Below are 13041 nucleotides of genomic sequence, written 5' to 3'. Positions count from 1 at the left end.
TTCTTATGCCGAGTCATCAAGGGGATATAATACCTTTCCTATTTGTACATATGAGAAAACACAATGTCTCCATTCTCATCCAATTTTCATGAAACTTCACATACAGGAATAGGATCATGATATTTTTAATGATTTTGCATTTAGCCTCAATGCTTCAAAGGTCAAGGTTAGTTATTAAAAACAAATATATAAAAACATGGCTCTAAAAACAAGTTCGCATTTAATTTCTTTCCATCAAAGGTAAAGGTCACTATTATTTTTTTAAAATTTTTTTATGACATCATCACTCCAGTAACGTCATTTCTCACGAAATTCACACATAGGAATTGGATCATGGTATCTCAGTGTCAGAGGTCAAGGTCACTATTACTAAAAATAGAAATACACTTATAACAATGTCACTGCTCTACAAACTTTATTTCTCCTCTAATTTTAATGAAACATGGTATTCACATTTTTATCTATCCGGGAGGATGACATACACATTACTTGGTGTCTGAATTTAACACAGCATTCAGACTGACATTTTTATCTATCCGGGAGGATGACATACACATTACTTGCTGACTGAATTTAACACGGTATTCAGGCTGACATTTTCATCTATCCGGGAGGATGACATACACATTACATGCTGTCTGAATTTAACACAGTATTCACACGGACATTTTTTCTATCCGGGAGGATGACATACACATTACATGCTGTCTGAATTTAACACAGTATTCACACTGATATTTTTATCTATCCGGGAAGATGACATACACATTACTTGCTGACTGAATTTAACACAGTATTCACGTTGACATTTTTATCTATCCGGGAAGATGACATACACATTACTTGCTGACTGAATTTAACACAGTATTCAGACAGTTTTATCTATCCGGGAAGATGACATACACATTACTTGTTGTCTGAATTTAACACGGTATTCAGACTGACATTTTATCTATCCGGGAGGATGACATACACATTACTTGCTGACTGAATTTAACACAGTATTCACACTGATATTTTTATCTATCCGGGAGGATGACATACACATTACTTGTTGACTGAATTTAACACGGTATTCACACTGATATTTTTATCCATCCGGGAGGATGACATACACATTACTTGCTGACTGAATTTAACACGGTATTCAGACTGACATTTTTATCTATCCGGGAGGATGACATACACATTACATGCTGTCTGAATTTAACACGGTATTCAGACTGACAGTTTTATCTATCCGGGAAGATAACATACACATTACTTGTTGTCTGAATTTAACACGGTATTCAGACTGACAGTTTTATCTATCCGGGAAGATAACATACACATTACTTGTTGTCTGAATTTAACACAGTATTCAGACTGACATTTTTATCTATCCGGGAAGATGACATACACATTACTTGCTGACTGAATTTAACACAGTATTCAGGCTGACATTTTTATCTATCCGGGAAGATGACATACACATTACTTGCTGACTGAATTTAACACAGTATTCAGACAGTTTTATCTATCCGGGAAGATGACATACACATTACTTGTTGTCTGAATTTAACACAGTATTCAGACTGACATTTTATCTATCCGGGAGGATGACATACACATTACTTGCTGACTGAATTTAACACAGTATTCACACTGATATTTTTATCTATCCGGGAAGATGACATACACATTACTTGCTGACTGAATTTAACACGGTATTCACACTGATATTTTTATCCATCCGGGAGGATGACATACACATTACTTGCTGACTGAATTTAACACGGTATTCAGACTGACATTTTTATCTATCCGGGAGGATGACATACACATTACATGCTGTCTGAATTTAACACGGTATTCAGACTGACAGTTTTATCTATCCGGGAAGATAACATACACATTACTTGTTGTCTGAATTTAACACGGTATTCAGACTGACAGTTTTATCTATCCGGGAAGATAACATACACATTACTTGTTGTCTGAATTTAACACAGTATTCAGACTGACATTTTTATCTATCCGGGAGGATGACATACACATTACTTGCTATTTGAATTTAACACAGTATTCAGGCTGACATTTTTATCTATCCGGGAGGATGACATACACATTACTTGCTGTTTGAATTTAACACAGTATTCAGGCTGACATTTTTATCAATGATGTGACTAAATCATTATTTCTTTGCTATTCTGACCTTCTTGTCTCGCAGTAACAATTATATATCTATACATTGTTGGCTTTGCTTAGGTTATTTTAATAGCTCAAGTTACCACTTTTCTTTACAAATGAGTACATATAACTATTTACAAACTGAATATAATCATTAAATTAAAATTTAAGTATGAATATCACTACAAAAAAAACAAATAAACATGGTCAGTCATTTTAATATTTATACCTACATGTACATTGTACAAGGTCATTTAAAGTGATTTTCAGCCACACGGGTAAAAAAACCCAAAATGACATAAATTCGACATTTAACCATAATAGTATAATATATACAGTACATATATGATTACAAAGATTTAACCTGTGGACATTAATGATACTGGAAGACTTGTAATGGTGACAAATGTAGGTTGACCATAAACATTCTAAATGACCCATCCCTTAGCCAACAGTCTCATCTAGCTGTTATATCTATTCTAGCTGTTACACCACATGTACCATTGTTTCCATTTAGTAATAAAAATAGTGAAGAACTTTAAAAAAATCGGTCACTTTAAATACCGTGATGGTCAACCTACTTGTAAGTATCAAAGAAAAAATTGAAGTCATTTCTGTATTAAAGGTTAAGTTTCCGATAAAGTAAAGTTAAAACAAGACAAAACTTTTGTTGTGCCATTTTGAGTCAAATATCAGAGATGATATTACATAATGTTTTCATTTATAATAAAGGCTTTTTAACATTATTGGCAATGGAAATATATTTGATGTAACGGAACCTAAACTATAGAACCTTCAATCCTGACTACAAAGGAGATAATTACATATGTTTAAAAACTAATTCTAAAAGCAGCATATTACCTGCATCACATTTTGTAACATTAAATGTATTAAACAGTTAACCTTGACAATAAACATCATGTATTTTAACATGAGACTAAGTTAACCAAACTTAAAAGTCATCATAGCTAAATAAAGTCACATTTCCCCCTTCTTTACATTAATTTACACATTAAAAAAGCGACACAAAGAAATGTAGTAAATTAGTAAATGTGAAATATTGTATATTTACATAATATCTAATCTTGGCAAGTGTAATTTGAATGAGATCATCATGAAAGCGACTATAAGATTTCTACTGCTAAGAGATCAGGCCCCGTGCTTATAAAACTTAGTCTAGACTTTAATAAAGTCCAGACTTTAACGTCATGACAACGCCATTCAAATAGCATTACGTTAAAGTCTGGACTTTATTAAAGTCTAGACTTTAAGTTTTATAAGCACGGGCCCTGGTCCTCGATCATAAAATCTTCAACTCAATAAAATTATTACAATCCATATTTCAATGGAACATTTCCCCGAACTCTGGATTTGACTTAGCAGATCTGAAGTGAAGAGGCTGAGACGTACATGTACTTAAATGTCTGTTCTGGAAGCTTGTATATACAGCAACCTTTTTCCTATCTGGCGCAGTTCACCATGTAACCTATTGGCAGTTTGCATGAATTTAAATCTGAGTAACCGACACGCAAACAGAACAATGGTTTGTGAGAAGTATTGCACCCTGTCAAGACTTGTAAACTATTTTTGTTAAATTTCAAATGATTCTGAACACTTGAAAAATACTATTATATAATTTGCAAATCAATTTGTCACTACATTTGGAATATCAATGAATGTAGTACTCCAGGATCGGTAGTATATGCGTTACTCACATGTCACTTAAATATATTTAATGTCACCAAATAATTGGTTAACTAGGTAAAACTCATGCAAACTGACTTCTGGTCAACATGAATTTTGAAATATTGTCCCCTGTTTTCATCAATAGGAAGACCTACCAACAGCTAAATGGCACAAGTTAATGTTTCAAATGTTTTGTGGAATGTTCCACTTCATAAGAAAGTAGTTTTTCACAAATGGCCATTATCATCAGTTTCGCTGGTGTCATACAGTGGTTCCAAGGGATCGCCAGTAATCAACAGACCTTTCTCGTACAAGTCCTTCGCAATACTTATCTGAAAAAGAAATTCACAACCACTGTTAAGCAACACGATTTCACTCACAAGATGTTATATATAAACGTATGACGAGTATAACAGAAATGGATAAAAAGTGCACATAAATTTACAAGGTCTTCAGCAGTAGGACCTTTTCCTTACAGCACAAGAACGAGTCTCTGAGTGGCACTAAAATACAAGAAAACTTTAAGGTTTTTCGTAAGATTATATGGTAATAAGTTTAATTTGGATGTTCTGAATCTCCCACCCCTAGACATTGTTTAAGTGACTGTAAATAAAACGAAGAACATGCTGACATGAAGAGACTTTCAGGAAAGGACAAGCTTAGTATGTTTGTGTAATAACATCACGGTACATTGTTAACCAGGATGTCAAGAATCTAACAAGGTAATTGTGACACTTCATATTGACCTGTAAAATGCAAGAAGAAAGTTGCTGCAAACACAAAGGCTACCTCTTACAAAAAGCCAACTGCACATTTGTGCTGACAGAACATACCACAAAGATACAAGTTGTGGAGCACCATGGAAACAGGAAATAACCCAGTGATTCTACACAGGGATATTGATATCTGACCCACACACATCACGGCTTGAATTAGAGACTATTTATTCGCACATGCGACCATAATTTAATTTCTACACCTAAATAAATTGCCCTAGTCGCATTACGCAATCTGAACTTTGACCATTATTCTATTATGATTTATTCAGTTACCGTTACCAATTGCATTGATGGAGTTTGGTTGATTACAGTACTTAAAAAGGTTTGTATTTCCTATAAGTGATATATTAACACTGGTCATTTTAATTCAACAGTGCACATCAAAAACATTGTAACTAACTTCTAAACACAATGTATTATACACCGTATTGCACAACTTCAAAATACTATGATAAACAAAATATCTTAAACAGGTGCTTACAATCTTAAATGTTCAGTACCATCATAAATTACTTATATTTTTACATTTATAAGATTTGCTTCTGAAAAAAAAAGAAGAAGAAAAGGTTGTTTTGTTTAACGATACCACTAAAGCACATTGATTTATTAATAATTGGCTATTGGATATCAAACATTTGGTAATTTTGACAGTCTTAGAGAGGAAACCCACTATATTTTTCCATTAGTAGCAAGGGATCTTTTATATGCACCATCCCACAGGCAGAACAGCACATACCACAGCCTTTGATGTATGTGGCTCCTGAAATAAATATTTTGCTCCTATTTTCATTGGTTTAGGCACCCTTTGCACCTATCTAAAAATGTTAACTCCAAGCCCTGTATTTGAAATGTGTTACAACCACAGAGCACACAGACTCATGCAGACTTTCAAAGTAGACTGGACAGATGTACACCAACAAAAGAGACAGTCATCAAACATGTGTTTGCCTCAAAGAACAGTTTACTATTTGAGAAAGAAACATTGGTTACATACTCTTTCCTCGAGGGAGTCCAGTGGCAGACTGTCTACTGGGATATACTCGGGGTAGTTATGTATCAGGAATTCCACTGCTGGAGCCACCTGCGGTCAAACAGCACAATGCAATTAAATAATGGTCAACAAATAACTGAAATTTAAAATAGTCATTATTTTGAAAAAAGATACGTCACTTCTGAACACATAATATGCACTATATGCTGCAACATTTCTTATTTTAACTACTAATACTGCCTTGTATTAGCCAACTTCTTGGAAAGGCTGACATCTTAGTGTGACCCTAAATGTCTGGTATAAGCCAAGGTCATCTTTTGTCCAATTATATATGCTGTGTTGATTTTAATACTACAGTAAAACCCCACCTAACAACCACCTCAGTTCTAAGAGTACCCCGCTATAAAGACCATTACTTTAAAGACCAGAATATTTCCGTATTATTTTATAGTGAAACTACTCTGGTATTAAGACCACCCTGCTATTACAAATTACAACCAGTAAAGTCTGACCCAGTGGTTGTTTTCAATGTATTTGGACCCCACAGATGCAATCACAGCATTTACCTGTCATATCATGCCATGTCACATGCCTAGTTGTCCATGCTCTGGTGTTATAGTTAATTGCAGGTATATGATTTGCGCAAACTAGTACTTAAATAGTTATGTTTATTTAGTTGGAAAGGTATTACTTTCAAACTAGGAAGCCATAGTTAATTTCTGGAAGGTATAGCACAGAGTCATTTTATTGTATAACCTACACACAATAATGCTGAAAAGTAACAGTTACACAGAATAACATGTTTTGTTATGAAAGCAAATACCAACCTAGTTGTTTTATTTCACAGAAATTGTCAACAAAGAAAGAAAGAAAGAAAGAAATGTTTTATTTACGGTTATATGGCGTCAGACATATGGTTAAGGACCACACAGATTTTGAGAGGGAACCCGCTGTCGCCACTATATGGGCTACTCTTCCGATTAGCAGCAAGGGATCTTTTATTTGCGCTTCCCACAGACAGGACAGCACAAACCATGGCCTTTGTTGAACCAGTTATGGATCACTGGTCGGTGCAAGTGGTATACACCTACTCATTGAGCCTTGCGGAGCACTCACTCAGGGTTTGAGTCGGTATCTGGATTAAAAATCCCATGGCTTGACTGGGATCCGAACCCAGTACCTACCAGTCTGTTGACCGATGGCCTAACCACGACGCCACCGAGGCCGGTAGATTTTCAACAAATGCAGCGATTAGCTGCAATCAGTCGTGTGAAACAGAAGTCACATGTTTGTATTACCTTTGGGGCTGTGGACATCCTAAAATGTTGGGAGGGTGTCATTTGTTTAGTTTTTAATCTCTATTGTGTATTAATTAAGAAAAAGAATGCGTCCAAGATAACACTTAACTGAAGCAGGTTTGACACATGCTTATTGTTGCATTTCAATGTATATGTCAATACACCAACATCTTCTATTAATTTATCAACCAGAAAGGAGAATGGGACGTAAATTTCACAATCAATATTTATCAAATAATCAACATTTTGAATGCTGGTACTTTGGTTTTACAAACCCCCCACTATTAAAACCTATTTTAATGAAGCAAAGTTTCCATAAATATATGCTAGATATCTGCCAACTTCCACTTGGGTGTGGTTTGTATGAGTGTATGTGTCTTTATGATGGAAGTAACATAAACATTTCACTCAACATTTTTAAAATGAGTTCAATGATCCTATTTTTAATTTCCTTGAGACTAAAATACCTGCATCTTTCTTTAAACCAAAGGTGGGCATTTAGGATGCCAGGGGCTGGTATGCATAAATCTCAGCTGAAGATTCACAAATAACTAACATCTTACGTGTGGCGCAAACATAATTTAGCACTCATAAATTCTAACAAGAAAATAAATAATTCAAGAAGTAACAATACATCACTGAACACAAATAATTAGGTTATACACAGGACAGCAGCAATTAAACAGACTCATCCAGGCATATTTAATCCTGCTTTCTCTCCCAACCCCCAACTGAAACTCTCCCAAACCCCAACTGAAACTCTCCCAACCCCAACTGAAACCCCAACTGAAACTCTCCCAACCCCAACTGAAACTCTCCCAACCCCCAACTGAAACTCTCCCAACCCCAACTGAAACTCTCCCAACTGAAACAAAAAATTCAGTGGTCCCATAAGTGATGTTCACTGTTTACAAAAATAGCTACATTGCATGGTATTAAATTAAATTCCATACACAACTCTCTCGTTTCATTTATACCCAACCCATTTTGCATTTGTCAGATATATTGTTAATGTTTTACTACTGTAAATGGTGGGAAACGTTTGTCAGATATATTGTTAGTGTTTTACTACTGTAAATGGTGGGAAACGTTTGTCAGATATATTGTTAGTGTTTTACTACTGTAAATGGTGGGAAACATTTGTCAGATATATTGTTAGTGTTTTACTACTGTAAATGGTGGGAAACATTTTTCAATACCACAATTTCGGTATTTTTAAATTTGCTTTGGTATGGTAAATTGGTACCGACATGATACCAATACCGAATGGTATATACGGTATACCGCCCAGCTCTAGTTTCCACCATTGAAATAACAATAAAACAAGTATATTTTCTTTATTAATCATCAAACCTACAATATATTATATTGCATGATGGGGTTGGATTTTTTTATACTATGCACAAGTTATTGTTACATAAGCTTTGAAAGTCTTTAAGAGTTTGATCAAAATGTATAAGTAGAGATCTAATCTGGATTTAATACACCAGCCTGTTGCTTCCATATATGAACCATCTCTCCTTTTCAGAAAAGTCTTGCAATATACAGTAACTAAGTATTTAATAACTGGTCAAAGTTATTCATTAACTGTAAAAACCATCAAACAGATTGTGACTGTCAGTCATTGTTGACACATAATGGACATGATTAAACCAGTCAGAAATAATATGCATAACGATGGTTAATATATGGGTTATACAACATGGACTGGAAGAAGTACGAAAGGTGCAGGGAAGTGAGGGAGATGTTTAACTGGCACACACACACTACAAAACAGTACTGCAATCCTTACCTCTGCTTGTATCTCAATATACTGTGGCTCAACTTCGCGGAAAATGCGAGCATTCTCAAGACAGTGATAGATCCGAACCTGGTCCTCCTCCGTTATGATGCTGAAATGTCCACAAAAAATACCATCACCAAATCTGATTATTGTTCTCATAACATGAATTTAAGGTGCTACCTAGAGATGCGCTCTGTAGACAGATGCTCAGTCATTTATTCATTCTTTGTTTACTATGCATTAAAGTCATATCATATGGCACACACACACACACACATGCTGTCCTGCACACTAAAATACAAAATCATAGCTATCCTGGTTTTAATATCTGGTATGTAATGAGACGGAATGAATGAATGAATGAATGAAGTAATGAGACGGAGACAGCAATTGTAAAGTCGTTTGTTCACTGTGACATGTAGGCATATTAAAAAAAAAAAAAAAAAATCTAAAATTGTGAATGTGATATGAAGACTAAAAACTCCTTCCACTCGGAAGGCAACTTTTCATTAGTAGCAATGGATCTTTGCAATGAGTCCTACTTACCGAATAACCCCTTTTCTGACGAGTTTGATGTGTGTGTCGGGTTCAATCTCGACAGTCCCTCTCACACCATGCTCCTCACTGTTCCAGTGCTCGCCTGTTCCGTGTATACTGCACTGCTTTTCGCCTGCAGCATAACATGCAATATTGATCAAAACCTGTCTATAACCTCAGTCAAATAGATCACAATGTTTAAACTGGACAACAAAAAATATTAGCACTTTGGTGAATTTTATGAGAATATTGTTTGCCAAATGCAAGTTTTAGTTGGCCAAAAAGAAATGTAATCGGTAGACCTAAGTCATCTGACAGATCCATCCTGGGAGTTAACGAAAAAGAGTAAAGTGCTCTGCATGACAGTGATGCAAGGTGTAAAAGTAGATGTGTAGACAAAATAATTATGTATTTGTATCCGAGACGTAACGTTTTAGTCTATTTTCAACATCACAGACTCTTGTTTCACTCTGTTGTATCCAAATTTGTTACAGGTTTATAAATTAACCAAACTTAGTGTCCATTTTTACGGGTTGAAACTAGGGTCTAGGTAAAAAATATGCCTTAGTGTTTAAAAACTTGGGTCTGTCCCTTTAAATGTAGTCTTGCATACATACTTATTTCAGTCTTTGTTGATTTTGCATGCATGGATCACGATAGCAGGAAAGAAAACTATGTTTGCAATTGAATATACATTGTGCCTAACTCCAAAGATAATGCATTGTTCCCCCTTCCCAGTTTACAATTCAATTATTTGACTGCCCTCCCCCTATCCCTTAGTTGCTGTCTTCTTTGAATGACTGCAATTTATGGAATAGTATGTACACTTTAAATTACATTAAATGTATATAGAAATTATAACATGATCTCTTTTAATACCAGTTTATACATAATTAGCTAAAAAAGATACATTTTCATATTCATAAATACTCTGTACATTAGTGCTCAAATTAATATTGGCTAAATCATTTTGAGTATAGCTGGGAAAAAATCCCAGCACGGAACAAACCACAAAACACAAAAGCTGTTTAAAACTTTAAATCAAGAACACAACATGATAATAAAACAATACTAACACTAAAAAGCTTTATGCTGTTTTCCTTCGCATGTGCTAGCGATCAGTTCATCGATGGAAGTAAACATGCATTATCACAGTATATTAAAAATGTGGAATTGAAAAAATCCGGACTGGGCTATGTTCAGATGTTTCACAATTTTATTTTTATTTTTTGCCTGTTAGCCAATCACAAACCGTTTTGAACTAGTATTTTGACGGCAATAAATATTGTTTCAATCAAACTTAAGTTACTGAGTACTAGTAGCTTGTGCCTTCAAATTTCGTTTCGTTTGTTTTCGGTTTTTGTTTTTATAACAATTATAAGGACAATAAAGTCTTGATTGGTTAAAGCAGGAAAACTATTGTTTTATGTGTATAGCACTCGTGTATACATGTAGGATTAGTTCTACAGATTAGCGTAACAACCGGCAAAAAGTTCCGTTTTTAAAACAAAATTATTGACATCTGTACTTCGGTTTTTTTATTGATGGGGGTTGGGAGGTTCGCGAAAATAAATGTTCGCGAATTGACCCATTTTCATTAAATCGCGAAAATTTTATTCCTCGAAAATAAAGTCTTCTACAGTAGTTGTTTGGATTATACAGTGAAACCCCTCTAAACCAGACCCCCTTGTGACCAAGACAAATGTCCGGTTTTAAGAGGGATCCGTTTTAGAGAGGTTAAGTTCTGTCCTGGTTTTTAAAAAAGGGACTCTGTAAAGCATCCGGTTTTGATGGAATTCTGGTATACAGAGGGTCCAGTCTAGAGGGGTTTCACTGTAGTTGATTTTATTCAGGGTGAGCCCTGATTCACATGACCCAATTTAACATTTTCTGAAGTCCAGTGATCCTTACCTTCAGAAAGGACAGGTGGTAATGAATCTACCACAAACTGTTTTCCCATCTGGTCACAGGCAGCATCTATTGGAGCATACGACACCAGAGAAGTGAGTAATTGTTTCATCTTGCTCAAGAAGTCCACTCTTTCAGGACAGTCCTGAAATATATGGAGAACAATTTTTATAAAAAAAATAGGGCCTATATATATCTTTTTAATTAATACACAACTTCTTATAATTAAAAAGTTTGGGTGAAAGGTACAGAATCTGATGCATGTGGTATAATCTAGCATAAGTGCCACTGAATTTAATCCATACTAGTGATGTCACACTACTGTTCTAACTACATTATTTTGTCAGCAATCTACAGCTGCCATTTGTATCCAGGTCAGAGATTTCACCGATGTTACTTGTACATTGTAAACAAGTGTATATAGAGAATAATACATGAGTGGCTGTTAGATACCATTTATCTCACAACGAGTTGTTTTAAAATGTATCTAACGAGCGAAAGCAAGTTTAATATGTTTTTAAACAATGACTTGTGAGATAAATGGTATCTAACGGAAACAAATGTATTATTCTATTTCTTACATATCCTCAAAAACCAGGTTTTAAGCAAATCTTTATTGACAAAAAAATATTTACCACCCTTTGCACTTGTAGCCGACTTACGCGTCACAGACACATGACTGCCAGGTTAACTATACGTTGCAGTGTAATCGATTTCTACCGTGCTTTTTTTTTATTGCATATATGGCATTGATGACCCGGTCATCACCTAGGAGCAGCCAGTCATATGTGTGTAAATAACTATGTGTTACCAAAAATAATGCATGAAGTGTAAGAAAACACTCTTTTCCCCTTTCACGTTCAGTCCTCCAGTTTATTTTTTTGCACCTCTCTTTATTTTACCACTACTATATTTTACCACACCCAGCTTCATTTGTAAGCACCCTGTTATTAGAAATACACTCTTGTTTTCGTCTTCTTTTTTTCATGCTATGGTATGATATGGGTAGGCCTATGTCTAAGAAAACATAATATAAATTATACCGTGAACGGATATGCAACACTGGCGAAAACTATGTTGGCTACCCTGGACATAATTCAAAAGGCTTTATTAAGTCCCATACCAGTGTCCATTTGTTTGTTTCATACTCACAATCAAAGTTATATTTTGTGCAATGAAAAAATATATATTTTATTTTTGTCCCAGCAATCTTCAGCTGATGCAGCTTATTTGCCGCCAAATTTGTCATGGGATCAAAATGGTCAGTAGTTGGTTTGTGTCCACTCACTGTAATCTGATAATGATATTTTGTCCTCCACTGCAGATTTAATTGGTCATAACTGATTATTTTTACTTACTGGCATTTGTTTATTCTGCAATTTCTAATGAAAGATTAAAAACTTTTCATTCTTTTAGGGATATCACCAAATTTTGTATTCTTCAGTTATTTTGAAATTTTTATCAAAATAATATTTGTACTTTGATCAGCTCACCAAAACATATGCCCATGATTCACTCTGTTGAAAGACAAACATTATCTAGATGTATCTACATAAAAGTTGAGTCAGCTTATACCCTACACTGTACCAACCTTTTTCTACCAGATACTGAGGGGCAAAGAAAGGTGTCAGTCTTTTCACAGAGCTGGTTAATACACAGCAACCAAGCTTTCAAATGTGTTTTTTGTTTTGTTTTTGTTGCTGGTTTTGGAGGGGTTGTTGTTTGTTTGTTGTTGTTGTGGGTTTTTTTTTTGGGGGGGGGGGGATATGGCAGGTGTCACATCCCCCTTTAATTTTCACCCAGTGAGAACAAAGACTATTTCATTTCATTTCAACTTATTTTCGTGCTTTTATCCAATTAAGGTTTAAGCATGCTGTCATCGGCACACAA

At 34.9% G+C, this 13041-nt stretch overlaps 1 protein-coding gene across 2 annotated transcripts in view; it reads right to left on the bottom strand.

Moving 5' to 3' along the window:
• Nucleotides 1–2371: 2371 nt before the first annotated feature.
• LOC121370586 (ribosomal oxygenase 1-like) overlaps nucleotides 2372–13041 on the bottom strand; it is a 37360-nt gene continuing 26690 nt past the window's right edge. For both annotated transcript variants that reach the window (XM_041495904.1, XM_041495905.1), the window contains exons 16-20: nucleotides 11155–11296; nucleotides 9253–9376; nucleotides 8716–8815; nucleotides 5629–5715; nucleotides 2372–4187 (exon numbers count right to left, since the gene is read on the bottom strand). In XM_041495904.1, the coding sequence (XP_041351838.1) occupies nucleotides 4083–4187; nucleotides 5629–5715; nucleotides 8716–8815; nucleotides 9253–9376; nucleotides 11155–11296 (558 nt within the window). In that variant the 3' untranslated portion in view covers nucleotides 2372–4082. The remainder of the gene's footprint in view (nucleotides 4188–5628; nucleotides 5716–8715; nucleotides 8816–9252; nucleotides 9377–11154; nucleotides 11297–13041) is intronic.

Source organism: Gigantopelta aegis, chromosome 4, assembly GCF_016097555.1.
Source record: "Gigantopelta aegis isolate Gae_Host chromosome 4, Gae_host_genome, whole genome shotgun sequence".
Classification (NCBI taxonomy): Eukaryota; Metazoa; Mollusca; class Gastropoda; order Neomphalida; family Peltospiridae; genus Gigantopelta; species Gigantopelta aegis.
This window is presented reverse-complemented; position numbering and strand designations above follow the sequence as displayed.